Source organism: Salmo salar, chromosome ssa03 (genome assembly GCF_905237065.1).
Source record: "Salmo salar chromosome ssa03, Ssal_v3.1, whole genome shotgun sequence".
NCBI classification, from domain to species: domain Eukaryota; kingdom Metazoa; phylum Chordata; class Actinopteri; order Salmoniformes; family Salmonidae; genus Salmo; species Salmo salar.
In genome coordinates, this window is record NC_059444.1 from 66,266,531 (window position 1) to 66,294,377 (window position 27,847).

The following is a 27,847-nucleotide window of genomic DNA, read 5'->3' on the forward strand; positions in this document are numbered from 1 at the left end:
ACATCCATTTTTTGGACTTAGAAATTAGTGGTATGTACCCATTGGTTCTTGAAGAATATAACTAATAAATATCTCATGAGCTTAGTTCAACTGTCGTAACCCATCAGAACCATAAAATATCTGATTGTTTTACTCCAATGTTTGTAAACAGTGTAAATGTAAACAAAAATTGCATAGCTTCAAAACATGGTTAAAGCTATCGTTTTGATATCATGGATATTTAATTTAATTTAATTTAACATGCATTTAACTAGGCAAGTCATTTAAGAACAAATTCTTATTTACAGTGATGGCCTACCCCGCCCAAACCCAGACGACGCTGGGCCAATTGTGCGCAGCCTTATGGGACTCCCAATCATGGCCGGATGTGATGCAGCCTGGATAGTCAGAACTTGCATCCATAGCTCTATCTATGAATTTGAGAGTGGTTACATTTCTCCAGCCCCGTTACTCAGCTTTTTACCAAAACAGTGGCGGGGAGTTCACTTTGTTATTGTTTCAACTGCGGATTGCCCCTTTAAAGGGCTAGCAAACAGTTTTATAGGCTTGCAATCTACCTGCTTTTATAACCGACACATTTATCTGCAGCACACAAGGCATCCATTTTATGGACTTTTGTGACCTTCGCCCCTCTCCCTGCAAAAGCTCTCCCTTCTACTGAACATGGAGTTTCTGGGGTATTCTACATTTACATTTTAGTCATTTAGCAGACGCTCTTACCCAGAACGACTTACAGTAGTGAATGCATACATTTCATACAATTTCATACTTTTTTTTTTCCTGTGCTGGCCCCCCGTGGGAATTGAACCCACAATCCTGGTGTTGCAAACACCATGCTCTACCAACTGAGCTACAGGGAAGGCTAGACTGTGTTGCTATATAATAATTCTGTAATTTCCATTGATTTCACATCTGTTTGTCCTCGATACGATTTCACATCTACCTGTTTGATTTTCACATGCCTCCTTGTGAACTGGTCAACATTCCTTTGTCTTAGTTTTCCTCTCTTGTATTTTCATTTCTCCTAATTCTCATTAGGAGAAACACATGGTTTCCTCCAATTCCATCTACTAGTCAGTTGAACATTGGATTTAGGCCTACTCACCTGTATCCTATACAAGGAAACAATAGAGACTCAATAAAGGCCATGCTTAAAGAGATAAATTATCAGAGGCAAGTAGATTATTGTAGGGCCTACAATAACTTAATAAGGGCAATTACAATGTTTCTATAGGGTGTTCTGCATACTACAGGATTATTCCCATAAGTTAACAGGGTCAACAAATAGCATGTTTATAAACATGATTAAATCATTCAGTTTCATATTGAGATATATAAATAAATGAACTGTAGGTGTCAGGCATAGCTGCCCTCCCTCTTCTGTGTGCACAATTTGTCAACTGGTGGTTGTTCATTAACGTGTGGGACAGAGTGGCTGACAGGTACTATCTCACTGAAGCGCTCACTGGTGGATCTATTGCCTTCGCTACTCCTTCAAACCTTTCTTCTTTTAATATCAAAGGGCTGTCTACTTTTTGTTAATTTACCATTACTTTATCCAGAGAGTTGGTTGAGCTGACATAACTTCTTTCTATCCCATTTTTTCTTGTTCTACCTTAGCTCTGATAGGTGTGTCTCCTGTGATTGCAATTAACTTAGTGTTCATTTGTTTTTTGTTTTTGAAGGTCTAACCATTGTTTTCCATTTTATATTTAGCCTATCTAAGAATTGAAGTAGTTTACTCAAATAGATTTTTTTTTTACAGTCCCACTTTTTAAAACAATATTTTTTATTTTTCCTATTTCTAACTTTTCTACCTTTTTGGTTTGGAGTGGCCTGTAGCCCTTAAGGGGGTGTCTTTAAAGATGTTAAGAATTTCTACATCTGGATTTAGATAGTGGAGTCTTTTTTACAGTATTTAAAAAAATCCTGTTCTATACAGCATCAAAATGCTGAATTCACATTGTTTTCTGTGCGTTGGAGTCTTATTTGGGGCACTTGTTGAGAGCCGAATGCTGGACAAATGCATGAAATCAAAACCCAAATACACCATGAACGTTGTACTTTTGGAGGATAAAACCTCAGACTGGAGCCTAGGGTTTGTAAAGGGTGCAGTGTTGCAAGCAATTGAAGCGGACAGGCAACTGAACATTGCAGCAGGTACAGAAACATGAATTTATTTTTAATTTCAACATATTTTAATTTCAACATAAAACAAACGTGTCAGTGATAAACAAAATTCAGCTGTAACCTACCACACAAACCTATTGGACATTTCATTATGCTTGATAACAGTTATTATCTCATCCTCCTAAAACACTCTCTCCCTTGCCAAGGTTTGAACACCAATTTAACGGCTAATTTCAATGGGTTCAACACCACGCTGTACAAACGAAGGGGCTGTGGGAGCAGCACCTGTGAGGGAGTGGAGATACTCAAGTCCCTGCACGTGAGCCAGTCTTTTTTAGACTGTAATGTCCATTCTCATCTTGATACCATCTCTTCCAGGAGACCATTGCTACTTGAATATATTACAATTGAAGTCGGAAGTTTACATACACTTAGGTTGGAGTCATTAAAACTCGTTTTTCACCCACTCCACAAATTTCTTGTTAACAAACTATAGTTTTGGCAAGTCAGTTAGGACATCTACTTTGTGCATGACACAAGTAATTTTCCCAACAATTGTTTACAGACAGATTATTTCACTTATAAATCACTGTATCACAATTCCAATGGGTCAGAAGTTTACATACACTAAGTTGACTGTGTCTTTAAACAGCTTGGAAAATTCCATACAATTATGTCATGGCATTAGAAGCTTCTGATAGGCTAATTGACATCATTTGAGTCAATTGGAGGTGTACCTGTGGATGTATTTTAAGGCCTACCTTCAAACTCAGTGCCTCTTTGCTTGACATCATGGGAAATCAAAAGAAATCAGCCAAGACCTCAGAAAATAAATTGTAGACCTCCACAAGTCTGGTTCATCCTTGGGAGCAATTTCCAAACGCCTGAAGGTATCACATTCATCTGTACAAACAATAGTTAAAGCTTGGTCCTAAATGGGTCTTCCAAATGGACAATGACCCCAAGCATACTTCCAAAGTTGTGGCAAAATGGCTTAAGGACAACAAAGTCAAGGTATTGGAGTGGCCATCACAAAGCCCTGACCTCAATCCTATAGAAAATGTGTGGGCAGAACTGAAAAAGTGTGCGCGAGCAAGGAGGCCTACAAACCTGACTCAGTTACACCAGCTCTCTCAGGAGGAATGGGACAAAAATCACCCAACTTATTGTGGGAAGGTTGTGGAAGGCTACCCTAAACATTTGACCCAAGTTAAACAATTTAAAGGCAATGCTACCAAATACTAATTGAGTGTATGTACATTTCTGACCCACTGGGAATGTGATGAAAGAAATAAAAGCTGAAGTAAATCATTCTCTCTGCTATTATTCTGCCATTTCACATTCTTAAAATAAAGTGGTGATCCTAACTGACCATAGACAGGGAATTTTTACTAGGATTAAATGTCAGGAATTGTGAAAAACTGAGTTTAAATGTATTTGTCTAAGGTGTATGTAAACTTCCAACTTCAACTGTATATGTTGACTGACAGACTGATTTAGATGTGCAGATGAGAAGATGAATTGCCATTAAAGTGTCATTTTAACCATTCCCTGTAGGCGGATTCGCTTGGCTTGTAAAACTGTTCAAAGACATCAGGTGGAGAAGTTCCCATTTTTACGGACGTATACTGCAATGACTATACTGAAACTAGACAGTAATTTCAGTCAGATTAAAATTGGGGTGATGAAGAGGGCCTATAAGATTAATAAAGATGACATTATTTCAGTGAGAGAATTGAGACAGGAACAAGCCCTTCCCCATTACTCAACAACATGAGTGCCTATGTTTATGTACGCATTTGTTTGTGCTCCAGACTAAAGGTGAGGTGGGATGTGCCATGCTGGGACCCTCCTGTACATTTGCCACTTTCTTTATGGTGGAGTAAGTACTCTCTCTGTCTTGCACGCACACACGCATGTTAATGATCCCTGTCTCTGTCATCCCCATTGAACAAGTATTTGTTTTGCCTGATTATTAGTAGTTGATGATGATGTGGTAAATGACCCACTAGATGATTATGATAATAGCGTTTATTGTTATGCTGGTTTATAATATGCTGTCCTGTAAGATAAGGATAGATTGACCTGCTAGTCATGATCCCTCTATTTGGAGAACTGTGTGACCCCCAGTCTGTGTGTCTCAGCGTGGAGATAGGTCTGACCCTGACTATCCCCATCATCTCCGCCGGGAGCTTCGGTCTGTCCTGTGACTACAAGGCCAACCTGACCCGCCTGCTGCCCCCGGCACGCAAGATCTCCAACTTCTTTGTCCACTTCTGGAACTTCACCAGACATGGTCTGAAGATGCACTGGGGGAGGGCTTATGTCTACAAGAAGGCAGACCAAACTGAAGACTGTTTTTGGTGAGATGGAACACCTGGGGATTTAAAAGGGGGATTCTGCCACATACACACGTACAGACAGTACAGAGATGCTCATTGCATGTGTATGGTAGACTGTAACACTGTAACATATATATCTAGAGTAAGTTTGATGCCAGGGAGAGAAGAGTTTATTGTTGGGTGCTCCATGGTGCACCGTTACATCACTTCCCTTTTGCCATCGTCATATAGGTACATGAATGCTCTGGAGGCACCCTCGGTCCAGTTTGCTATGTCAATCTCAAGAGAGATGCTACGCAGCAAGAAAGAGCTAAAGAAAGCTATTCACTCTGAAAACAGACACAGCAACGGTGTGTATCTCCCTCTGTCTTCTTCAATACCTTCTCAAGTCTTATCCATGCCTTACACACCAGCCACTTGTTCCACCCCGAATAGGAAATAAATCAATGGATACTTAAAACAAAACTTTTGGAACCACCTACAATCTTTTAGATGTTATTTCATCACACAGATTTATAAACCCTGCACAATGTTTTTCAGTATTCATTCTCTGTGGAACCCCAGATGACGTCACCACTATAAAGAACGAAACAACGATTCCCCCAGAAATTATCTTCATCCTCATCGATATCTATAAGTGAGACTGGTTTTGGTAGTTTGTTACACTGCATTACATCGTTTTTTGAGGACCCAGATTGAAAGTTGAAACCATGCAACCTTTCTATCTCCTAGCCATGGGTATCACACTAACATGACTGCCAACCCAAGCATGGACAATGTTCTGGTGCTCACCTTGCCTGAGAGACAATACAACAACACAGTAGTTTACAACAGCACGGTTAGTCCCTGATCCACTCATCTGTCTTCATTCCTCAATTCTTCTGACTTCCTAATGTCTAAACAGAGATAACATCTCTCTCTCTCGCTCTCTCTCGATCTCTCTATCTGTCTTCCTGACTGCTTCTCCTCTCCTGTTGCAGAAGTTAAATGACTATGTGGCGGGGTACCATGACGGTGTGTTGCTCTTTGGCCATGTGCTGAGGCAGAGGTTGACCAGTGAGCTGAGAGGCAGAGCAACACAACCCCCTGCCACGGAGCTCTCTGATGTAAACCCCTTCAGGAATGTCTCTTTTCAAGGTATAGGAGGGCCTAATGGCCAGAGCCATTGTCCATCCTGTCTTCAGTCCTCCATTTAAACACCATAACATTTTAAGTCAGGCAGTGGTGAGAACCTATACTTGTTGGACTTGGCAAAGCTGCTCGGCGGCAATCTTTAGCATCTGATCTTTGACTCTCGTCCAACGGGAACTTGCGCAAACCAGAACAGTAAATGTTTCATTTTTGTCACACCACCGTCATTCTCCACAAAGGAATGAAAAGCCACACGTTATCCAGGAACCCATTCACTTAGATGTATTTTACAGTGCAGTACATGGCTAATTAGAGTGTTCTCTCTTGGCTGACTTTTATGAGCAATGTTTCACATTTTGTCCATTTATAGCTGAGGACCATAGTAATTCAGCTGGTTATATGTCTTCTGCAACCTCTTGTATTAGATAACATTTCCCAACCTGGACCTTGAGTATAGCACTAGGTCATAGCCTCAATTTCTTTGGAATTGTTGCTCACAGTGGTGTGATTATTGGTGCTATAATGAGGGAGAAAATGGTTGTTAAGGGCAGGTGTTTCAGTCAACCGTTTTCTGCTCAGGAGGATAAATGGTGATACTCTTAAAGGGTTAGACATAATAGTATCTGTGTGCAGGTATGGGGGGACACTACGTGCTGGATGAGAATGGGGACAGGGACGTGAACTTCTCTGTGATTTACACATCCACCATCGATAAACAGGTAGGCTTCATCCAATGTAACTGTTGGAATGGTCACCATCTCCGTCCCCTGTTAAACAGCAGCAGGACATCATTTAATGATCACTTAATAACACTGTCATTGCACCTCCCCTCAAGTACAAAACCCTGTTTGTGTTTGATACGTCCATAAATGAGACCAGAGTGGAGGACAACACCCCCTCACTGCCCTGGCCCGGGTCCCAACTGCCAGATGACAAGCCAATCAACCCTAATGGTAATGACATACAGTGCATTTGGAAAGTATTCAGACCACTTGAATTTTTTCAGATTTTGTTACATTACAGCCTTATTCTAAAATGTATTAAATCTACACACAATACTCCATAGTGACAAAGCGAAAGCAAGTTCTTATACATTTTTGCAAATTTATAAAACATAAATACCTTATTTACTTAAGTATTCAGACCCTTTGCTATGACACTTGAAATTGAGCTCAGGTGCTTCCTATTTCCCATGATCATCCTTGAGATGTTTCTACAACTTGAATTTCCACCTGTGGTAAATTCAATTGATTGGACATGATTTGGAAAGGCACACACCTGTCTATATAAGGTCCCACAGTTGACAGTGCATGTCAGAGAAAAAACCAAGCCATGAGGTCGAAGGAATTGTCCTTAAAGCTCAGAGACAGGATTGTGTCGATGCACAGATCGGGGGAAGGGTACCAAAACATTTCTGCAGCATTGAAGGTCCCCAAGAACACAGTGGTCTCCATCATTCTTAAATGGAAGAAGTTTGGAACGACCAAGACTCTTCCTAGAGCTGGCCGCCTGGCCAAACTGAGAGCAATCGGGGGAGAAGGGCCTTGGTCAGGGAGGTGACCAGGAACCTGATGGTCACTCTGACAGAGCTACAGAGTTCCTTTGTGGAGATGGGAGAACCTTCCAGAAGGACAACCATCTCTGCAGAACTCCACCAATCAGGCCTTTATGGTAGAGTGGCCAGACGGAAGCCACTCCTCAGTAAAAGGCACATGACAGCCCGCTTGGAGTTTGCCAAAAGGCACCTAAAGACTCTCAGACAATGAGAAAAATATTCTCTAGTCTGATGAAATCAAGATTGAACTCTTTGGCCTGAATGCCAAGTGTCACATCTGGAGGAAACCTGGCACCATCCCTACGGTGATGCATGGTGGTAGCAGCATCATGCTGTGGGGATGTTTTTCAGCGTCAGGGACTGGGAGACGAGTCAGGATCAAGGGAAAGATGAACGGCGCAAAGTACAGAGAGATCCTTGATGAAAACCTGCTCCAGAGCGCTCAGGACCTCAGACTGGGGCGAAGGTTCACCTTACAGCAGGACAACGACCCTAAAAAACACAGCCAAGACAATGCAGGAGTGGCTTCGGGAGAAGTCTCTGAATGTCCTTGAGTGGCCCAGCCAGAGCCCGGACTTGAGCCTGATCAAACATCTCTGGAGAGACTTGAAAATAGCTTTTGCAGCAACGCTCCCCATCCAACCTGACAGAGCTTGAGAGGATCTGCAGAGAAGAATGGGAGAAACTCCCCAAATACAGGTGTGCGAAGCTTGTAGCTTCATACCCAAGAAGACTTGAGGTTGTAATCTTTGCCAAAGGTGCTTCAACCAAGTACTGAGTAAAGGGTCTGAATACTTATGTAAATATACATTTCCAAACATTTCTAAAAACCTGTTTTTGCTTTGTCATTATGGGGTATTGTGTGTAGATCGATGAGGAAAATATATATATTTTTTTCCATTTTAGAATAGGGCTGTAACGTAACAAAATGTGGAAAAAGTCAAGGGATCTGAATACTTTCCCGAATGCACTGTATAAGCTCTTGTAACAGGCCAGTAGCAGTTTCTACCCCCAAGCGATAAGACTGCTGAACAGTGGCTACCCGGACTATTAGCATTGACCCTCTTATTTTATTTTCATTTTTGTCATTTAGCAGACACTCTTATCCAAAGTGAGTGCATACATTTCAATGTACACTCACTGGACACACACACACACACACACACACACACACACACATGCACATTTGTTCACACTCTTCACATACGCTGCTGCTACTCTCTGTTAATTATCTATGCATAGTCACTTTAACCCTACCTACATATTATCTCAATTACCTCGACTAAGCCGAACCCCTTCACATTTATTCGGTACCTTTACCCCTTGTACATTACCTCATTATAGTTTTTTTTATTGTGTTACTATTTTCCCATTAGTTTATTTAGCACATTTGTCTTACTTTTTAAAAACTCTTCATTGTTGGTTAAGGGCTGTAAGTAAGCATTTCATGGCAAGGTCTACATCTGCTGTATTCGGCACATGTGACAAATACAATTTTATTTGATTTGATTTATAAACACTAGTGCTTCTAGTAACAGTACAAAGTTTATTCTAGTACACAAGCTCTTTTGAAGTTTCTGTTACGTCTTGGTACGAAAATACAGTATTGGTGGGGGGAATACTTATTCTATGTTTGTGATTCCAGATCTGAAGACAGAGGATATCATTGTGATCGTCCTGAGTGTCAGTGTTGTGGTGGTGACTGCCATCGCTCTGATCTTCTACAGGTCAAATATGCACCACACCAACCTCTGTGTTCTCACTTCTGTCCAATCACATTGTTACTTGATGACATGTCTCACTCACCTCTGTGTTTGTCTATTTATTATTATTATTAACCTTATTATTATTATTATACACTGCTCAAAAAAATAAAGGGAACACTTAAACAACACAATGTAACTCCAAGTCAATCACACTTCTGTGAAATCAAACTGTCCACTTAGGAAGCAACACTGATTGACAATAAATTTCACATGCTGTTGTGCAAATGGAATAGACAACAGGTGGAAATTATAGGCAATTAGCAAGACACCCCCAATAAAGGAGTGGTTCTGCAGGTGGGGACCACAGACCACTTCTCAGTTCCTATGCTTCCTGGCTGATGTTTTGGTCACTTTTGAATGCTGGCGGTGCTTTCACTCTAGTGGTAGCATGAGACGGAGTCTACAACCCACACAAGTGGCTCAGGTAGTGCAGCTCATCCAGGATGGCACATCAATGCGAGCTGTGGCAAGAAGGTTTGCTGTGTCTGTCAGCGTAGTGTCCAGAGCATGGAGGCGCTACCAGGAGACAGGCCAGTACATCAGGAGACGTGGAGGAGGTCGTAGGAGGGCAACAACCCAGCAGCAGGACCGCTACCTCCGCCTTTGTGCAAGGAGGAGCAGGAGGAGCACTGCCAGAGCCCTGCAAAATGACCTCCAGCAGGCCACAAATGTGCATGTGTCTGCTCAAACGGTCAGAAACAGACTCCATGAGGGTGGTATGAGGGCCCGACGTCCACAGGTTGGGGTTGTGCTTACAGCCCAACACCGTGCAAGACGTTTGGCATTTGCCAGAGAACACCCAGATTGGTAAATTCGCCACTGGCACCCTGTGCTCTTCACCGATGAAAGCAGGTTCACACTGAGCACGTGACAGACGTGACAGAGTCTGGAGACGGCGTGGAGAATGTTCTGCTGCCTGCAACATCCTCCAGCATGACTGGTTTGGCGGTGGGTCAGTCATGGTGTGGGGTGGCATTTCTTTGAGGGGCCGCACAGCCCTCCATGTGCTCGCCAGAGGTAGCCTGACTGCCATTAGGTACCGAGATGAGATCCTCAGACCCCTTGTGAGACCATATGCTGGTGCGGTTGGCCCTGGGTTCCTCCTAATGCAAGACAATGCTAGACCTTATGTGGCTGGAGTGTGTCAGCAGTTCCTGCAAGAGGAAGGCATTGATGCTATGGACTGGCCCGCCCGTTCCCCAGACCTGAATCCAATTGAGCACATCTGGGACATCATGTCTCGCTCCATCCACCAACGCCACGTTACACCACAGACTGTCCAGGAGTTGGCGGATGCTTTAGTCCAGGTCTGGGAGGAGATCCCTCAGGAGACCATCCGCCACCTCATAAAGAGCATGCCCAGGTGTTGTAGGGAGGTCATACAGGCACGTGGAGGCCACACACACTACTGAGCCTCATTTTGACTTGTTTTAAGGACATTACATCAAAGTTGGATCAGCCTGTAGTGTGGTTTTCCACTTTCATTTTGAGTGTGACTCCAAATCCAGACCTCCATGGGTTGATAAATTGGGTTTCCATTGATTATTTTTGTGTGATTTTGTTGTCAGCACATTGAACTATGTAAAGAAAAAAGTATTTAATAAGATTATTTATTTCATTCAGATCTAGGATGTGTTGTTTAAGTGTTCCCTTTATTTTTTTGAGCAGTATATTTACCCTTCTGTTCAGTCACTTTAAACCTGATTACACAACTGTCATCAGAATCCAATTCATTGATTGGTACTGATATTGACCTTGTATATATTCTCGTGTGTATTTTTCTTTTATATTACTTAGCATTACTGCATTGTTGAGGAAGAGCTTGCAAGCAAGCATTTCCCTGTACTGTTTACACTTGCTGTAACCTGTGCACGTGACAAATAAACTCTGATTTGATTTGATTTATGGCCAATAGGCAGAACATGAAGGAACGTCAAAACCAAAAGAGGTGGTCCCACATCAGCCAAGACCTGATTAGTCCGCTGGATGGGAAAGAGTTAAGTCTGGTCTCACTGAAGGTGAGCTCCATCACCTCTTCCTTGTCATGATGTTTTTGCCTGTCTATTTGTATTTATAGTATATCATCTCTCAAACTCCCATAATGCATGGTCAATACAAGCTGGTGTTACACTGATGTTGGTTTAAATTCTTTCATTTACATTCTGATACTCCCTGTGTTCTCTAATACCCAGGGATCTAATTGGATGCCTATAGTCTTGTGATATTTTATTAATGTTGATGGTTTATTCCACATTATTTATCCCTTTTTCTTTCTATATATCAGATCGATGAAGACAACAGGAAGGACAGCTGTTACCAGATTCACAGAGCTCGCTATGACAAAAAGGTGCCATTACACTCTTTGGTCCATAAACTGACTTAAAGATGTGGTGTGAGTTGTTGTTCCGCGAAAAGATTGCCTTTTTGCGTCCCTTTGATATGTGCACCAATATAACATTTTAAAAGCCTGTTATATTAAATGAAGTGCCCTTTAATGTAGACCACATGGAGAATTCAATAAATGAATAAAGACTTGCTAAAGTGCAAAAATTCAGCATTTTGACATGTCCCTCTGTGCACCCACTCTGACTTCTAGGAAGATTTTAACCGACTTAACCCCCACATTTCACCATCATTGTAAAGCCCTAGTTATTTTGTTGCTTTGACAAAGTCATTTCTGAAGGTTATTATTTATTTCATGTGATTAGTGATTCATTTACGTTTGTTCCTCATTTTAAGGTCAACCCTGTTACTTGAACTGAACTCTCGTTAAGATGGTATAACTATTCCTTTTTAAATATGTTTTTCAGAATAAACATCTTTCATTCAGAGGGGTTGGGTTAAATGCGGAATAAAAATTTCAGTTGAATGCATTCAGTTGTGCAACTGACTAGATATCCCCTTTCCCTTAATAGTGAAATCATAGTGTAAAAAGCAAGTTAGCTGGTTCTGTGGTAATTTTCTGGTGTTTTGTGGTGGAAAACTGAGCGGGTCGAGCATAACAAGTCAACCAGGTTACCCGTAGATAGATAGGCTAGAAATGATTGAACAATTTAAAAAATATTGTGAAGCTTGCATTCAATTGCAACCCCCTGTTGCACACAACAAGCTTCCATTTCCCCTGTCAAAAGGGGATTATGGCTTATTTAAGATGAAATCGTCAACCCTTTTACTTTATTTGACACTTAATAGGCACTTACTATAGTCATATTTTTATTTAACCCCTTGAGATGGGGAAAAAGTGTTTTTCATGAAGTTGAATATGTGCTCTTTGTGACAGTTACACTTCTTGAAAGGCACTGAATTGGAGGAACGACCCACCAGTAACTACTCTCAAAGGCTGAAATGGGCATAATTCTAGTCTATTATTATGGATCTATTATTTTCAGCCCGTGATCCTGAAGGAGCTGCAACACACAGACGGCAACTTCAGTGAGATCCAGAGGATTGAGCTCAACACTGTAAGGTTCTTGCTAGTGATGTCACTTCCTCTCCCCCGATATATCCTAGTTCCTCCTACGATATATCGTAGTCCAGTCAGCTATCCACTGATCTAGTGTCCATTTTGAGTGTCTATATGGCCCAAGCTCAAGGTCAACCATATATTTGCTTATCTTGATGTGATGTGAACAACAGAGGTTTGCGGATTTGTGTATGTATGTTTTGTGGCTTTGTGGCCCTATGGAGGAATCTTTCATCTCCTTGTCAATCAGAGGAGATAGACTATGTAACCTTATGTGAGCAACTAGGTGATAAAAGTAGAGTGTGTAAATAAGTGTGAGGAAGTCAAGATCACCCATGAGAGGATGTCTTTCACACAGACTCTCTCTCTCTCTCCTGCTTCCTCTCTCTCTTTCTGCCTCTCTCAGCTCCTGCATATTGACTACTACAACCTGACCAAGTTCTATGGCACGGTGAAGTTTGAGTATGGCCTGTTTGGAGTGTTTGAATTCTGTGAGAGGGGATCCCTGAGGGTAAGAGGATTGGCAGAGAACATGACTTTATGGTGGGAATCAGTGGCCTACTTTCCACCCATATATCTTGATTGCGCAATGATAAGCAAATGACATTTACACACATGTTGATTACAGGACTCCTTTACTGACAGCGCCTGGGTCACAATCACAGTTACATTCACTCAGTTTTCAAATACCCTACCAGGAAGAAACAAAAACACTCAAGCATAAACTGAACTGCAGTAAACTCTGTAATTCACTGTCTTTACAGTATGTCCTTAATGACACAATCTCCTATCCTGAAAAGACCTTCATGGACTTGGAATTCAAGATATCAGTCATGTATGACATAGCTAAGGTATGCTTATGTAGTTTGGTTGTACTATGTGTTTACTGTGGGTAAATGCACTGACATTGTAATATCGTGTAATCCAGTGCCTCCCAACCTTTTTTGCTTACTGTACCACCAACTGAATTTTGCTCTGGCCGCAGTACCCCCTCATGTGCATTTTACCAGTAACCCTATGGTCTCATGAGTCTTCTCAAGTACCCCCTATGGATAGGCCAAGTACCCCCAGTTGTCCTAGTACCCCTGGTTGGGAACCACTGGTGTTGCATGCTGTAGCTGTGTGGGGCTCACCCTGGTGACGGTTTCAGGGCATGTCCTACCTCCACTCCAGCAACATTGAGGTCCATGGCCGACTGAAGTCCTCAAACTGTGTGGTGGACAACCGCATGGTGGTCAAAATCACAGACTTTGGCTGCAACACCATCCTCAACCCCTGCAAAGGTGAATCCCTCTGCCCACTTTTTCCCTTACAAGTAAATGATTCAACCTGAAAGTATTATGCAATTAAGTTAGTAAAACACTCAAGCAGGAGAGTGATTTGATATCCATTCTGGTCCCTCTCCTTTCTGTCAGACTTGTGGACAGCTCCAGAACACCTCCGGAAGCAGGGGATCTCCCAGAAGGGGGACGTCTACAGCTTTGCCATCATCGCTCAGGAGATCATACTGAGGAAGAACCCCTTCTTCACCCAGGCCTGCTCCGACATCGCAGGTAACAACGGTCTGGCAGCTAGAGTCAGAGAGTCATGCAGAACAGTTTTCAGCAATAGTAAAAGTTATCAAGTTTTTTTTTATGTCTATGCATCTCACACTGGTAATTTAACAGCGACTCCTGTTGACCATTACATGTAAATACAACTTCTGCTCACTAGGGATCACTGTTATCAATTACTATTCTAGGGATTTTGCAAAAGGAGAGTGAAATTGATATTATTTTACTGTAAATGAGGGCATGGCTGTCAACTGAATTCCCCTTTCCTTCCTCCCTCAGAGAAGCTGTACATGGTGCAGTACCCAAGTCAAACTGGCTTCTTCAGGCCAGATCTGAACTTTGAGACAGCAGCAGAAAACGAGGCGGAGGTACAAGGCCCCTCATAGCATTCCTCACGTATGCATGCATATCTGTGTTAGTTTGTATGTATGGTTGTCATTGTACTTGTCTCCTGCAGCTTTACATGCTGATAAAGAACTGCTGGGAAGAGGACCCGGAGAGGAGGCCAGACTTCAAGAAGATAGAGGGATCTCTGGGTAAGATATTCAGGTAAGCCCAGTGCTTTATGAGAGTGAGAGTGAGAGTGTGAGTGTGTGTGCATGATGTGTGAGTTTGTGTGTGTGTGTACAAAATGCCTGATATTCCATATCTACACTGAGTGTACAAAACACCTTCCTAATATTGAGTTGCACCCCACATGGACTCTACAAGGTGTTGAAAGCGTTCCACAGGGATGCTGGCCCATGTTGACTCCAATGCTTAACACAGTTGTGTCAAGTTGTCTGGATGTCCTTTGGGTGGTGGACCATTCTTGATACACACAGGAAACTGTTGACTGTGAAAAACCAAGCAGCGTTGCAGTTCTTGACACAAACCAGTGCGCCATGCACCTATTACCATACCCCATTCAAAGCACTTTTCACCCTCTGAATGGAACACATACACAATCCATGTCTCAGTTGTCTCAAGGCTTTAAAATACTTTTTTAACATGTCTCTTCCCCTTCATCTACACCGACTGAAGTCGATTTAACAAGTGACATCAAAAAGGGATCATAGCTTTCACCTGGAATCACCTGGTCAGGCTATGTCATGGAAAAGGCAGGTGTTATTAATGTTTTGTACACTCAGTACATTCAGTCAATCAAAACCCTTTTTACATACCAAAGGCCATGGCATGTCAACAGCTGATTAGTGTTTAACATACAGACGTCTTAGAAATTTAGAGTTCTATCAATGCGTTATTCATGCAAAAGTTGGAGTGATAGACAATCTCCAATTTGGATTTTTCTCTTGTTAAAGATTTTCTGAGCTATTGCGCTTTTATCATTACAGAGATTGTCATTTTCTTCCATGTTCCACAATCATTCAGCAACCTGCACAACCAGGCTAATGAGAGCTACATGGACAACCTGATCCGTCGGCTGCAGATGTACTCCAGGAACCTGGAGCACCTGGTGGAGGAGAGAACCTCTCTGTACAAGGCTGAGAGGGACAGGGCTGACAGACTCAACTTCCTGCTCCTGCCAGCGTATGTCATTCATCCCAGCTCAACTTTAACGCTTAACCCTAACACACCTGCCAGCCTATTTAGCTTTTGGAAGCCAACAGAATGATAAGGAGTCGCTCAGCCTAACCTCCCGTCCCCCTGCTTCCCTCCTCAGCCCAGTGGTGCGTTCCCTGAAGGAGACAGGCAGTGTGGAGCCAGAGCTGTTTGACGAGGTGACGGTCTACTTCAGCGACATCGTGGGCTTCACCACTCTGTGCCAGTACAGCACACCCATGGAGGTGGTGGACATGCTCAATGACATCTACAAGAACTTTGACAGGATCCTGGACCACCACGATGTATACAAGGTAGTTGGGACTGAGGCTTGACATGTTCACATACAGTGCCTTGCAAAAGTATTCACCCCCTTGGCGTTTTTCCTGTTTTGTTGCATTACAACCTGTAATTTAAATTGATTTTTATTTGGATTTCATGTAATGGACATACACAAAATAGTCCAAATTGGTGAAGTGAATGAAAATACGGATAAGTGGTGCGTGCAGATGTATTCACCGCCTTTGCTATGAAGCCCCTAAATAAGATCTGGTGCAACCAATTACCTTCAGAAGTCACAGAATTAGTTGAATAAAGTCCACCTGTGTGCAATCTAAGTGTCACATGATCTCAGTATATATACACCAGTTCCGAAAGGCCCCAGAGTCTGCAACACCACCAAGCAAGCGGCACCATGAAGACCAAGGAGCTCTCCAAACAGGTCAGGGATTTTTTTTTAGAGAATTACAGATCAGGGTTGGATTATAAAAAAATATCCGGAACTTTGAACATTCCACGGAGCACCATTAAATCCGTTATTAAAAAATGGAAAGAATATGGCATCACAACAAACCTGCCAAGAGAGGGCCGCCCACCAAAACTCATGGACCAGGCAAGGAGGGTATTAATCAGAGAGGCCTGAAGGAGCTGCAAAGCTCCACAGCGGAGATTGGAGTATCTGTCCATAGGACCACTTTAAGCCACACACTCCAAAGAGCTGGGCTTTATGGAAGAGTGGCCAGAAAAAAGCCATTGCTTAAAGTAAAAAATATCAACCCCATTTGGTGTTTGCCAAAAGGCATGTGGGAGACTCTCCAAACATATGGAAGAAGGTACTCTGGTCAGATGAGACTAAAATTGAGATTTTTATCCATCAAGCAAAACGCTATGTCTGGTGCAAACCCAACACCTCTCATCACCCCGAGAACACCATCCCCACAGTAAAGCATGGTGGTGGCAGCATTATGCTGTGGGGATGTTTTTCATCGGCAGGGACTGGCATACTGGTCAGAATTGAAGGAATGATGGATGGAGCTAAAAACAGGGAATTTCTTGAGGGAAACCTGTTTCAGTCTTCCAGAGATTTGAGACTGGGATGGAGGTTCACCTTCCAGCAGGACAATGACCCTAAGCATACTGTTAAAGCAACACTCGAGTGGTTTAAGGGGAAACATTTAAATGTCTTGAATGGCCTAGTCAAAGCCCAGACCTCAATCCAATTGAGAATCTGTGGTATGACTTAAAGATTGCTGTACACCAGCGGAACCCATCCAACTTGAAGGAGCTGGAGCAGTTTTGCCTTGAAGAATGGGCAAAAATCTCAGTGGCTAGATGTGTCAAGCTTATAGACACATACCCCAAGAGACTTGCAGCTGTAATTGCTGAACAAGGTGGCTCTACAGAGTATTGACTTTGGGGGGGGTGAATAGTTATGCATGCTCAAATTTTCCGTTTTTTTTTTGTCTTATTTGCTGTTTGTTTCACAGTAAAAAATATTTAGCATCTTCAAAGTGGTAGGCATGTTGTGTAAATCAAATGATACAAACCCTCCAAAAATCTATTTTAATTCCAGGTTGTAAGGCAACAAAGTAGGAACAATGCCAAGAATCTACAGTACTGTTTTTACTGTAGTATTATGGAATTGAAAGCATTCATACAGTTTGAGATGGAATTGTTGAGTGGGGAAAACAGTTTTCATATGAATGTTATTATTGTATTCAGATGACATTTCAGAGGGTTATTGTCTCTTCCTCTCTCTATGCCAGGTGGAGACGATTGGTGATGCATACATGGTGGCATCGGGGTTGCCACGGCGCAATGGCAACCGGCACGCAGTGGACATCGCCCACATGGCCCTGGACATCCTAGCTTTCGTAGGGACCTTCCAGCTCCAACACCTACCGGGCATACCCCTGTGGATCCGCATCGGGGTGCACTCAGGTACCCCATCTGAGCACAATATAACTGGCCCATACAGTAGTTTGTATGGAGCTTTAATTTTCCCACAATTTAGTTTTATTTTAAGTTCATAATATTGGGCCAATACAGTCCTGTTAGCAACACTTTCACTGCCTGCTGTGTGTTTAGCTTTCACTGTGTCTGGTGTATTTCCAGGGCCGTGTGCGGCAGGTGTGGTGGGGAACAAGATGCCACGTTACTGTCTGTTTGGAGACACAGTCAACACTGCTTCACGCATGGAGTCCACAGGCCTGCGTAAGAGACAGCACACACAGATACCGACACATCAAACATAACCACTGGGATGAACACTTACATACATTCTCCTCAGCTATCACAAGCACAGCTCCATTCTAGCAGCGTATATTCACCATAGTTCACCATAGGATGACACCTCTCATGCTTCCTCTCCAGCACTAAGAATCCATGTCAGCCAGCCCACCATAAACATCCTCCAACGGACAGACTGCAAGTTTGAGTATGAGCAGAGAGGAGAGACCTTTCTGAAGGTAAGCTGGGTTCATTAAGCTATGAGATGGTTTTGTGAGTATAGAGCTCAGATTATGCCAACGATTTGTATGTTTGTGTATGTATTATAGGGTAAAGGCAATGAGATGACATACTGGTTAACAGGGGTGACAGGGACAGAATACAACCTGCCAACGCCCCCGACAGCGTGAGTAGAAACCACCCATCCTGAACTTATACTGTATCCATCAACCATATCTATATGGAGCATTATGTATGTCAAATAATCCAAACATCTTGTCCCTGGTTGTCTCCTCAGGGAGAACTTCCAGAGGCTACAGCAGGATCTGTCTGAGATGATCGTGTCCAGCCTGGAGAACAGAGGGCCGGGGACCAACGGCATGGAGAAGAGGAAGACCCTCTCCACCAGAGTCAGGAGGAGGGAGACCAATGGGAGCCAGGAGGACGGCCTGCCAGAGTACCTGCACCTGGCCATCACAGACATTTCCAGCACCTACCTGTAGCCACCCAGGACCAGACTGCCTCCTGTGGAGATACAGGGCTACTACATGCTGTCAAATGGTGACAGTGGAGTCAAGTAGCCTTATATTCACCTGATACAATAGCTACAGTAATGCCTTACACATAGGAAACCTGACTATTTTCCAATGAATTTCTGGGTAAAAGACATGGCTTTCTGGTTTGACCTAAAGGTTATTTTGGGTCACATGAGCAAAATGTGTGGGGACGTTCCATAAATAGTCTGTAATGGAGATGCTGTAGGAAAAACCTGAACCAGTAAACCAAGGAACAGGATGGTACTGTCTATTTTAAGAAGCCCCTGAAGAAAAGACAAATATGAGTATTGTTGCATTTTCTCAGCGATCAACAATGAACAATTGTTCAAAACAATATCACTGATTATCACCGAAGCATAATAATAATACTAAAGCTTAATATTGCCATCAATAACATGATGATTACATCTTATAAATGATGTATACACACAGTGTTGGTTCATAGTTTCTCATTGTAATCTCAGTACATTTTATTGGTTCATAGTTTCTCAGTGCATTTTATTGGGTCATAGTTTATCATCGTAATCTCAGCGCATTTTATTGGGTCATAGTTTATCATCGTAATCTCAGCGCATTTTATTGGGTCATAGTTTATCATCGTAATCTCAGCGCATTTTATTGGGTCATAGTTTATCATCGTAATCTCAGCGCATTTTATTGGGTCATAGTACGAAATGTGTTTTTATCCTCAAATTTGATAGAGTAATCTGAAACGCTAATACATGTCATAATTTTAAAGGCCCACAATTTTTTTTATAGGTTTTCCAACCTTTATTAGTAAAGCATGTCCACTGAATTGGAACAAAATAACTTTCTGTAAAAAGATGAGTATACTTTTGTTTAACCAAAAACCTTGCCTCTTTCTTATTCAAATGTACTGTAAATGAGCCGGGGTAAAATTTCTACATAATAAGTTTGTGTTTTGTTGACTGTTTTGTCAAATTTATCCCCAAGTTAATAGCAGTTGTCACCTTTACTTCTACATTATCTAAATGTGAATTTAAGTTCATGTAAATGTTATTCCTAAATGTTATTCCTCATTTTAAAGTAATATTTACAACTGGTTTTACATTGACATATATTGCCAAATTGCATCAAATCATTTCGCTGCATTTTATGAATTCCATGTTATTGTTTTTCCACATCATACACAAATGTACAGCACGATATATAGCCATATAATTGTCCAGATAATACCTTCATTCTTAAACTACCAGAAAAATCTACACATAATAAGAGTTAAAATAGAAATATCCTATAACAGCCGTGTTATTATTGGAATTAACCCAATCTACTCAGATTTGTCTTATTGTCTTGACAATATTTAAGTATAGAAACACAAGTACATAGTTGTCTCCCACAGTATAGGCTTACAGGCTTGTCTTTATGCCTACACCATCTCAAATGTATGTTTTTACATGTAAATGATTATACTGTACCAACAATACTGTAAAGAACAAGTCCTTTTGCTTGACAATGGCCATGTGGTTTTTTATATGTCAAAATGATGTCCTCTCAGTCGGAGCATTGCACAGTCTTGGTGGTCACCAAAGCAGCATCCCCCAGCTCAGTGGCAGGAAGTGGGATCCAATGCTCCCTCAGACCATTGCACATGAACATGCCACCGACCTCCCCAAGAGAGCCACACCCTGAAGCACCGCTGTAGGTGGACACCTCCTGCCTGAAGCATGTTTGGGGCCCAGCGTTCAGCTGAGGACAGGCTGGAGGGGCCTCCTCCTCTCTCTGTACCACGGCTGCTGTACAGTCTCCCTCCACAGGTGGCAGGGCTTTAGCTGGAGGGTTAAGTCCTGCCTCTGGTTCACCTGGAGTAGAAACAAGCATCACCCAGCATTATTCTTCCTAAAGAGAAATCTACATCAACATGATAAAGAAGGCCTATACTTCTAATCTGAATCATAGAATAATTGGCAGCAATTGGATAGAGTTAAGAAGAATGTTCTCTCGGAAAAGCTAAATTAATATATACACTACCTTTCAAAAGTTCGGGGTCGCTTAGAAATGTCCTTGTTTTTGAAAGAAAAGCAAATCTTTTGTCCATAACAATAACATCAAATTGATCAGATATACAGTGTAGATATTGTTAATGTTGTAAATGACTATTGTAGCTGAAAACGGCATATTGTTTTCTGGAATATCAACATAGGCGAACAGAGGCCCATTATCAGCAACCATCACTCGTGTTCCAATGGCACGTTGTGTTAGCTAATCCAAGTTTATCATTTTAAAAGGCTAATTGATCATTAGAAAACCCTTTTGCAATTATGTTAGCACAGCTAAAGCAGCAATAAAACTGGACTTCTTTAGACTAGTTGAGTATCTGGAGCATCAGCATTTGTGGGTTCAATTACAGGCTCAAAATGGCCAGAAACAAAGAATTTTCTTATGAAACTCGTCAGTCTATTCTTGTTCTGAGAAATGAAGGCTATTCCATGTGAGAAATTGCCAAGAAACGTACAACGCTGTGCACTACTCCCTTCACAGAACAGCGCAATCTGGCACTCCTCTTTCTATTCTGGTTAGTGCCAGTTTGCGCTGTTCTGTGAAGGGAGTAGTACACAGCGTTGTAAGAGATCTACAGTTTCTCGCATTTCTCAGAACAAGAATAGACTGACGAGTTTCAGAAGAAAGGTCTTTGTTTCTGGCCATTTTGAGCCTGTAATAAAACCCACAAATGCTGATGCTCTAGTCAAAAGAAGGACAGTTTTATTGCTTCTTTAAGTTTCCAGCTGTGCTAGAATAATTGCAAAAGGGTTTTAAAATGATCAGTTAGCCTTTTAAAATTATAAACTTGGATTAGCTAACACAACGTGCCGTTTGAACACAGGAGTGATGGTTGCTGATGATGCGCTGCTGTACGCCTATGTAGATATTCCATAAAAATAAATCTGCCATTTCCAGCTACAATAGTCATTTACAACATTAACAATGTCTACACTATATTTCTGATCAATTTTATATGGACAAAAAATGTTGCTTTTCTTTCAAAAACAAGGACATTTCTAAGTGACCACAATCAATGGAATGGTAATGTATATACAACAATGGGGCAGCAGGTAGCCAAGTGGTAAGAGCGTTGGACTAGTAACCGAAAAGTTGCAAAATCGAATCCCCGAGCTGACAATGTAAAAATATGTCGTTCTGCCCCTGAACAAGGCAGTTAACCCACTGTTCCTAGGCCGTCATTGTAAATAAGAATGTCTTCTTAACTGACTTGCCTAGTTAAATAAAGGTTAAATAATACTTTTTTTTAAATGCCGGCCCTCTACCTGTCACCCAATTCCAAACATTGTTAAGTTAAATGGTTGTTCTATGTCTTCTATCTAGCTCAACACAGAGCGAACTGTGAGCAGGAGGGATGTAAATGAGGGCTGGTATTCAGGGCATTTATCCCTGAATGTAATGGAGATAACCTAGTAATCTCATTACCATTCAGTGGTGTACTCGCATGTAGTTGAAACTGCTGCCATTTGGGTGTTTATTTGTGTGTGTGTAAGTATGAGTGTGTGAGGTCATTGGGTGTGAAGAATACTTTTTTGGTCCTCAAAAACCAACGGATGCATGTTAAGAGTAAAATAGACAGTAGGGCAGTCCCCAGAGAGCCTATCACAGGGGAACAGAAACTAGAGGAGCTTCATGCTTCATTTGTCTTCAAGCCCACTTCACTCAAATGAAAGCACTGAAAAATACACATTCTCCATTAGCCTCAATGGCATTCCTTACCTGCAGTGTGATTGCGCCTTGTCTGCATTTTGTATATGATGAACCATAGAAACATTGCCAGGATGGAGACGTTCACTACGACTACCACTGATATCCAGACAGCTGGACTCACTGCCGGGTCGTACTGGGGAGGAACATCGCTACTCCATTTTACAGGTGGGGATTCTGGTGGAAAAGTATGACAAAGTCCCCATAATACTGTATCAATGCTGCTTATCAGTGACTATGCTGCATCCATCGCTAAGACAATGGGGAGGATATATAGCTCCATATCAATGCCATACTATAGAGAAGCCAGTTAAATAAACATTTTTCCTAAAAGAAGCACTTGCAGACAATAAGTGAGGACAACCAAGATTAGGGCTCTATTCAATCTGTATCGCTGTAGAAATGTAAAGGTCACTTCCTATTGCGCCGACATCTGCAGCGTTTACATTGAATGCAGTCTCTGCTAAAGTGAGCACATTGTCTTTAAATTCCAATCACGCTGTAATGTTGAATTTCCACGATACGGATTGAATAGAGCCCGTAGACAAACCAGAGCAGTGAAACTCACCTGTGGTTGCCTTTGGCTGAGGCCTTGTCAAGCTGACACAGGTGATGAGCAGTTTGTCCCACGTTGTGCCCGGATTACAGGTCTTCTTTGCCATGTTGATGCCTGGTCATGTAATTAATGCCCATACTAGAGAAACCTGCTGCCTCACTCTGTCCTCATGGAGCTGTGTGTGTGTGTGTGTGTGTGAGAGAGAGAGCCAGAGAATAACATACAGTGAAACCATTTGGACCAGACAGAGAGAAAGACATGAGGGGAAAGAAAGGGCAACGGAGGGGAAGAGTCCCTCAACAGACGTTTCAGTTCTTCCTTTTGTAGGAAAGGATGAATCACCAATGTGTCCCGAGAGAGAGAGAGAGAGAGAGAGAGAGAGAGAGAGAGAGAGAGAGAGAGAGAGAGAGAGAGAGAGAGAATCAAACTTAAACCAGAAAAAGTCATATTTGACTGGATAAGATGTGTTCAGCTGAGGGTGCACATAAAAGTGAATAAAGATATGAAAGTTATGGGCACTGTTCAAATGTATTAACAACGATCATAGAAAATACATTTCTGAAGTGCAGCTTTCCAAGACATCAAACAAGTACAAAGTTCAAAGATATTCTTCCATGTATAAAAATAGAAACACCCACCGTAGCAGCAGGCCATGCAACAAACATGAGATTAAGAGCCCTGAGAATTGCATTGATATTATCATATAGTGAATTCAACATATGACAACATGATTGTAATTAGTTTCAAGGTCAGGATTTGATTATAATACAAAGGGTACTGAATCATTGACCTGAATTTAAAAAGATAGTACTTGGCACCGAACAAACCAGGCTTCAGTCATTTTCTACATTGATTCAGCGTGTTTCAAAATATGTCTAAATGACAGCGGTACAGCAGCAACTCTTAGTCAATGTCCAAGACATAGGTCAACGGAGTGCATGAAGAAAAAAGTAGGTAGGCTATTGACAAAACACAGATAAAATAAGAATTCCTTGAAGCTTGATCATTATTGCAGCATTTCCCCCCCGAGGCTGATTTACTATATTGGACTGTAAATAAAGATGATAGTATATCTGCATTAACCTCCCTCCTCCATTACCCTAACCCCATAGGCAACTCTTCATTGATTGTAATGGATAGAGGGAAAACCATATTGAGTTCTACACAAGACTGATGTAAGTCAAGAACAGATCCACACTATTTGATATCACTAATGATCTGTCTAGAATAAATCTCTCAACAGCAAGAGCAGAATGACCTCTAACCTTAATGAGGGCAGAGCAGCGGCCCATTCCGGGTAATTTGAAATGTCCGAGAGGTGGCTCAGTGCCAGGGACGAGGGCTGGAATCAGGTCCAGCAGATCTCCCACCGCATTCAGGAACTGGACAGCAAACAGGGACAGAGGCTAAAGTGGGGGAGACACCAGTCAGAAAGAGGTTAGAGATCACATTGTGCCACTGAATGATGATCCATGAATCTATTGATCCATTCCTAGATATCAGCGCACCTCTTTCCCTTGTTTCTTGGCCCAGTGTGCGACCCCCGCCCGAAGTCCGTCCATCTGGGCCACTATGAAGCCGGTGTGGTGCCACAGAGGATCAGTGCTCCTGTTCAGTTTCACCTGCTCCCTGGTCCACGAGTCCTGCTTCCTGATAGAGCAGAGCACATTTCAAAACCCTCAAAGGACAGGATGCGGATCTGATCTGGCTTTTCACTATGGTTATTGGCCATCATCCCTGAGGAGAAAAAACACTCACACCATGAAGCGCTCCACTTGACCTAAAACTTCAGGGTCCTTGATCAGCTGGGGATACATGTTGGCGTAGTGACTAATCATTTGCCTGATGAAAAACAAAATAAGATTAAACATGACAACGTCGATCAGAAATTGAATTGACATGCAACAATGCCCAAGCCACTTACGGTGCAGTGAGTAAGCCCTCTAGGTATCCCGCAAGGAAGTAGGTTACCTCGTCATGCTCAAGGGTCTCCCCATACCCTGCACGGATCTCCAGTACACTCCATCCCGTTTGAGAGAGGCTGTCATTGAGGTATCCATATGCATCCCCCTCTTTTTCTATCACTCCTTCTTTCAGTTGGACAGCCTTATGTGTAGCATCCCAGTACACTGTGGCTGCTTTGAACTCTGTAAAGCAGGCAATATACACATGTCAACTTTCAAGAGAAACATTACAGAGTATTTCTTTCTATTGACATTATCAAATAAAAATGTATTGGCCGTGTACACATATTTACAGATGTTATCGCAGGTGCAGCGAAATGCTTATGTTTCTAGCTCCATTTGTGCAGGATAGACAAAAAGTAAAATTACATTTAAAAAAACATGAAATTAATCATTATAAAAACACGATGTGAGCTTTGTAAATTCCTGGGTTTATCATTGATTTAAATGGATTCATTTCTGCATTTAATGGAACAAATTGTCTCGACCACAGTACAACCCTGTACATTTCACTGTAAGTTTCACTATCTGAGATGTCAGCCTATTTCGTCTAGTCTACATGTATACACGCATTCGCTGTGTGTAATCAAATACAGCTCACAAAATAACTTCGGCAACAATGTTCCACTTACTGGCGAAAGTCGCAGCAACATAGAAAAAAACAAAAGACACAGCCTCTTCATTTCTGTTCGAAGAAAATACAGATTTTAAATGCGTGATTTACAGATATGAATGTTATCTGAATAAATCACACTATTCACAAAATAAAAACAGTGGGGAACTGAAAGTCTGGTTCAAATTTATAGTTTCATTATTGGTGGAGCCGGTGGGGAATTTATCACAAACGTGTTTTGAACAATATTAGCATAAGAAACAATAGTGGAATCAGTTATTTGCATTCAAAATAAAAGTTCCCTATTGAAACTACGCAAACGGAAAAAAATAGTGGAATTATACCACAATTGGATTAGATAGTGCTAAACAAGGTTGGAATGTTGTTATATGAATTCAACAAAAGACAATTATTCGTTAATTTGATTTAAAAAGTTAGTTGAAATTGACGCAAAAGAACAATCCACCCCAGATGGGACTCGAACCCACAATCCCTGGCTTAGGAGGCCAGTGCCTTATCCATTAGGCCACTGGGGCGCGTGCGAGCAAACAGGCGGGGGCGTGTCCTTTTAAATTTGGAGTAATTCGTTTACGTCGTTTATTCGTTTACGTACAGCATAGCATCAAATCAAAATGTATTGGTCACATACACGTGATTAGTAGATGTTATTGCGGGTGTAACGAAATGCTTGCGCTTCTAGCTCCAACAGTGCAGTAATATCTAACAAGTGATATCTAACAAACTACACAACATATACCCAATACACACAAATCTAAGTAGGAATTAATTAAAACTATATACATATATGGCCAAGCAATGTCAGAGCAGAACGGACTAAAATACAGTAGAATAGTATAGAACACAGAATATACATATGAGATGAGTAATTCAAGATATGTAAACATTATTAAGTGACTAAGATACCGTAGAAGGATAGAATACAGTACATATATGAGTAATGCAAGACATGTAAATATTATTAAAGTGACTAGTGTTCCATTCCTTAAAGTGGCCAGTGTTTTCTAGTCTATGCCTATAGGCAGCAGCCTCTATTGTGCTAGTGATGGCTGTTTAACAGTCGGATGGCCTTGAGACAGCTGTTTTTCAGTCTCTCGGTCCCAGCTTTGATGCACCTGTACTGACCTCGCCTTCTGGATGATAGCGGGGTGAACAGGCAGTGGCTCGGGTGGTTGATGTCCTTGATGCTCTTTTTAGCCTTCCTGTGACACCAGGCGCTGTAGGTGTCCTGGAGGGCGGGTAGTTTGCCCCCGGTGATGGGTTGGGCAGACCGCACCAAATCAAATTTATTTATAAAGCCCTTCTTACATCAGCTGATATCTAAAAGTGCTGTATAGAAACCCAGTCTAAAACCCCAAACAGCAAGCAATGCAGGTGTAGAAGCACGGTGGCTAGGAAAAACTCCAGCCAGTCCTCTTCTGGCTGTGCCGGGTGAAGATTATAACAGAACATGGCCAAGATGTTCAAATGTTCATAGATGACCAGCAGGGTCAAATAATAATAATCACAGTGGTTGTCGAGGGTGCAACAGGTCAGCACCTCAGGAGTAAATGTCAGTTGGCTTTTCATAGTCGATCATTCAGAGCATCTCTACCGCTCCTGCTGTCTCTAGAGTTGAAACAGCAGGTCTGGGACAGGTAGCTCATCCGGTGAACAGGTCAGGGTTCCATAGCCGCAGGCAGAACAGTTGAAACTGGAGCAGCAGCACGGCCAGGTGGACTGGGGACAGCAAGGATTCATCAGGCCAGGTAGTCCTGAGGCATGGCCCTAGGGCTCAGGTCCTCTGAGAAAGAAAGAAAGAAAGAAAGAAAGAAAGAAAGAAAGAAAGAAAGAAAGAAAGAAAGAAAGAAAGAAAGAAAGAAAGAAAGAAAGAAAGAAGAGAATTAGAGAGAGCATACTTAAATTCACACAGGACACCGGATAAGACAGGTGAAATACTCCAGATATAACAGACTGACCCTAGCCCCCCGACACATAAACTACTGCAGCATAAACACTGGAGGCTGATACAGGAGGGGTTGGGAGACACTGTGGCCCCATCCGACAATACCCCTGGACAGGGCCAAACAGGCAGGATATAACCCCACCCACTTTGCCAAAGCACAGCCCCACCCTTGCTGTTGCAGGCGGTGCAGTTTCCGTACCAGGCGGTGATACAGCCCGACAGGATGCTTTCAATTGTGTATCTGTAAACGTTTGTG

General features: G+C 42.1%; 2 protein-coding genes and 1 non-coding gene across 4 annotated transcripts; 1 reads left to right on the plus strand and 2 right to left on the minus strand.

Annotated features, from left to right (window-relative positions):
- The first annotated feature begins 1,419 nt into the window (after window positions 1-1,419).
- LOC106601233 (heat-stable enterotoxin receptor) lies at window positions 1,420-19,865 on the plus strand. The gene is made up of 27 exons (XM_014193275.2): window positions 1,420-2,160; window positions 2,337-2,449; window positions 3,945-4,012; window positions 4,275-4,493; window positions 4,704-4,822; window positions 5,013-5,109; window positions 5,205-5,310; window positions 5,453-5,609; window positions 6,237-6,322; window positions 6,439-6,556; window positions 8,804-8,885; window positions 10,840-10,942; window positions 11,209-11,271; window positions 12,314-12,385; window positions 12,794-12,898; window positions 13,152-13,238; window positions 13,538-13,670; window positions 13,803-13,940; window positions 14,220-14,308; window positions 14,398-14,489; window positions 15,312-15,470; window positions 15,604-15,796; window positions 17,528-17,702; window positions 17,877-17,975; window positions 18,135-18,229; window positions 18,320-18,396; window positions 18,508-19,865. Exons 1-27 carry the CDS (start codon window positions 1,950-1,952, stop codon window positions 18,710-18,712), a joined length of 3,261 nt encoding a protein of 1,086 aa, XP_014048750.1. The 5' UTR covers window positions 1,420-1,949; the 3' UTR covers window positions 18,713-19,865.
- Window positions 19,866-19,998: 133 nt separating this feature from the next.
- LOC106601234 (uncharacterized) lies at window positions 19,999-25,181 on the minus strand. 2 transcript variants are annotated; one of them, XM_045715145.1, is made up of 7 exons: window positions 24,976-25,181; window positions 24,810-24,893; window positions 24,560-24,701; window positions 24,317-24,457; window positions 23,064-23,226; window positions 22,508-22,672; window positions 19,999-20,589 (listed from the first exon to the last, which is right to left on the minus strand). In XM_045715145.1, exons 5-7 carry the CDS (start codon window positions 23,155-23,157, stop codon window positions 20,282-20,284), a joined length of 567 nt encoding a protein of 188 aa, XP_045571101.1. In that variant the 5' UTR covers window positions 23,158-23,226; window positions 24,317-24,457; window positions 24,560-24,701; window positions 24,810-24,893; window positions 24,976-25,181; the 3' UTR covers window positions 19,999-20,281. The 2 variants fall into 2 exon arrangements, with proteins under 2 accessions (XP_045571101.1, XP_014048751.2); XM_014193276.2 differs by lacking the exons at window positions 24,317-24,457; window positions 24,560-24,701; window positions 24,810-24,893; window positions 24,976-25,181 and having other exon boundaries at window positions 23,064-23,346.
- A 910-nt stretch (window positions 25,182-26,091) lies between these two features.
- Window positions 26,092-26,164, minus strand: trnar-ccu (transfer RNA arginine (anticodon CCU)). Its single transcript has one exon. It is a non-coding gene; the product is annotated as a tRNA-Arg (tRNA).
- Between the last annotated feature and the right edge of the window lie 1,683 nt (window positions 26,165-27,847).

Coding starts and splice junctions, on each gene's coding strand:
- LOC106601233 (XM_014193275.2), top strand. CDS start 1,950: ATGCTGAATTCACATTGTTTTCTGTGCGTTGGAGTCTTATTTGGGGCA. Junction 4,013..4,274: donor GCCACTTTCTTTATGGTGGA/GTAAGTACTCTC, acceptor TGTGTGTCTCAG/CGTGGAGATAGGTCTGACCC. Junction 13,239..13,537: donor TCATGTATGACATAGCTAAG/GTATGCTTATGT, acceptor TGACGGTTTCAG/GGCATGTCCTACCTCCACTC.
- LOC106601234 (XM_045715145.1), bottom strand. CDS start 23,157: ATGGCAAAGAAGACCTGTAATCCGGGCACAACGTGGGACAAACTGCTC. Junction 22,673..23,063: donor TCAGCCAAAGGCAACCACAG/GTGAGTTTCACT, acceptor CTTTTCCACCAG/AATCCCCACCTGTAAAATGG. Junction 20,590..22,507: donor AAGGCGCAATCACACTGCAG/GTAAGGAATGCC, acceptor TTTCTACTCCAG/GTGAACCAGAGGCAGGACTT.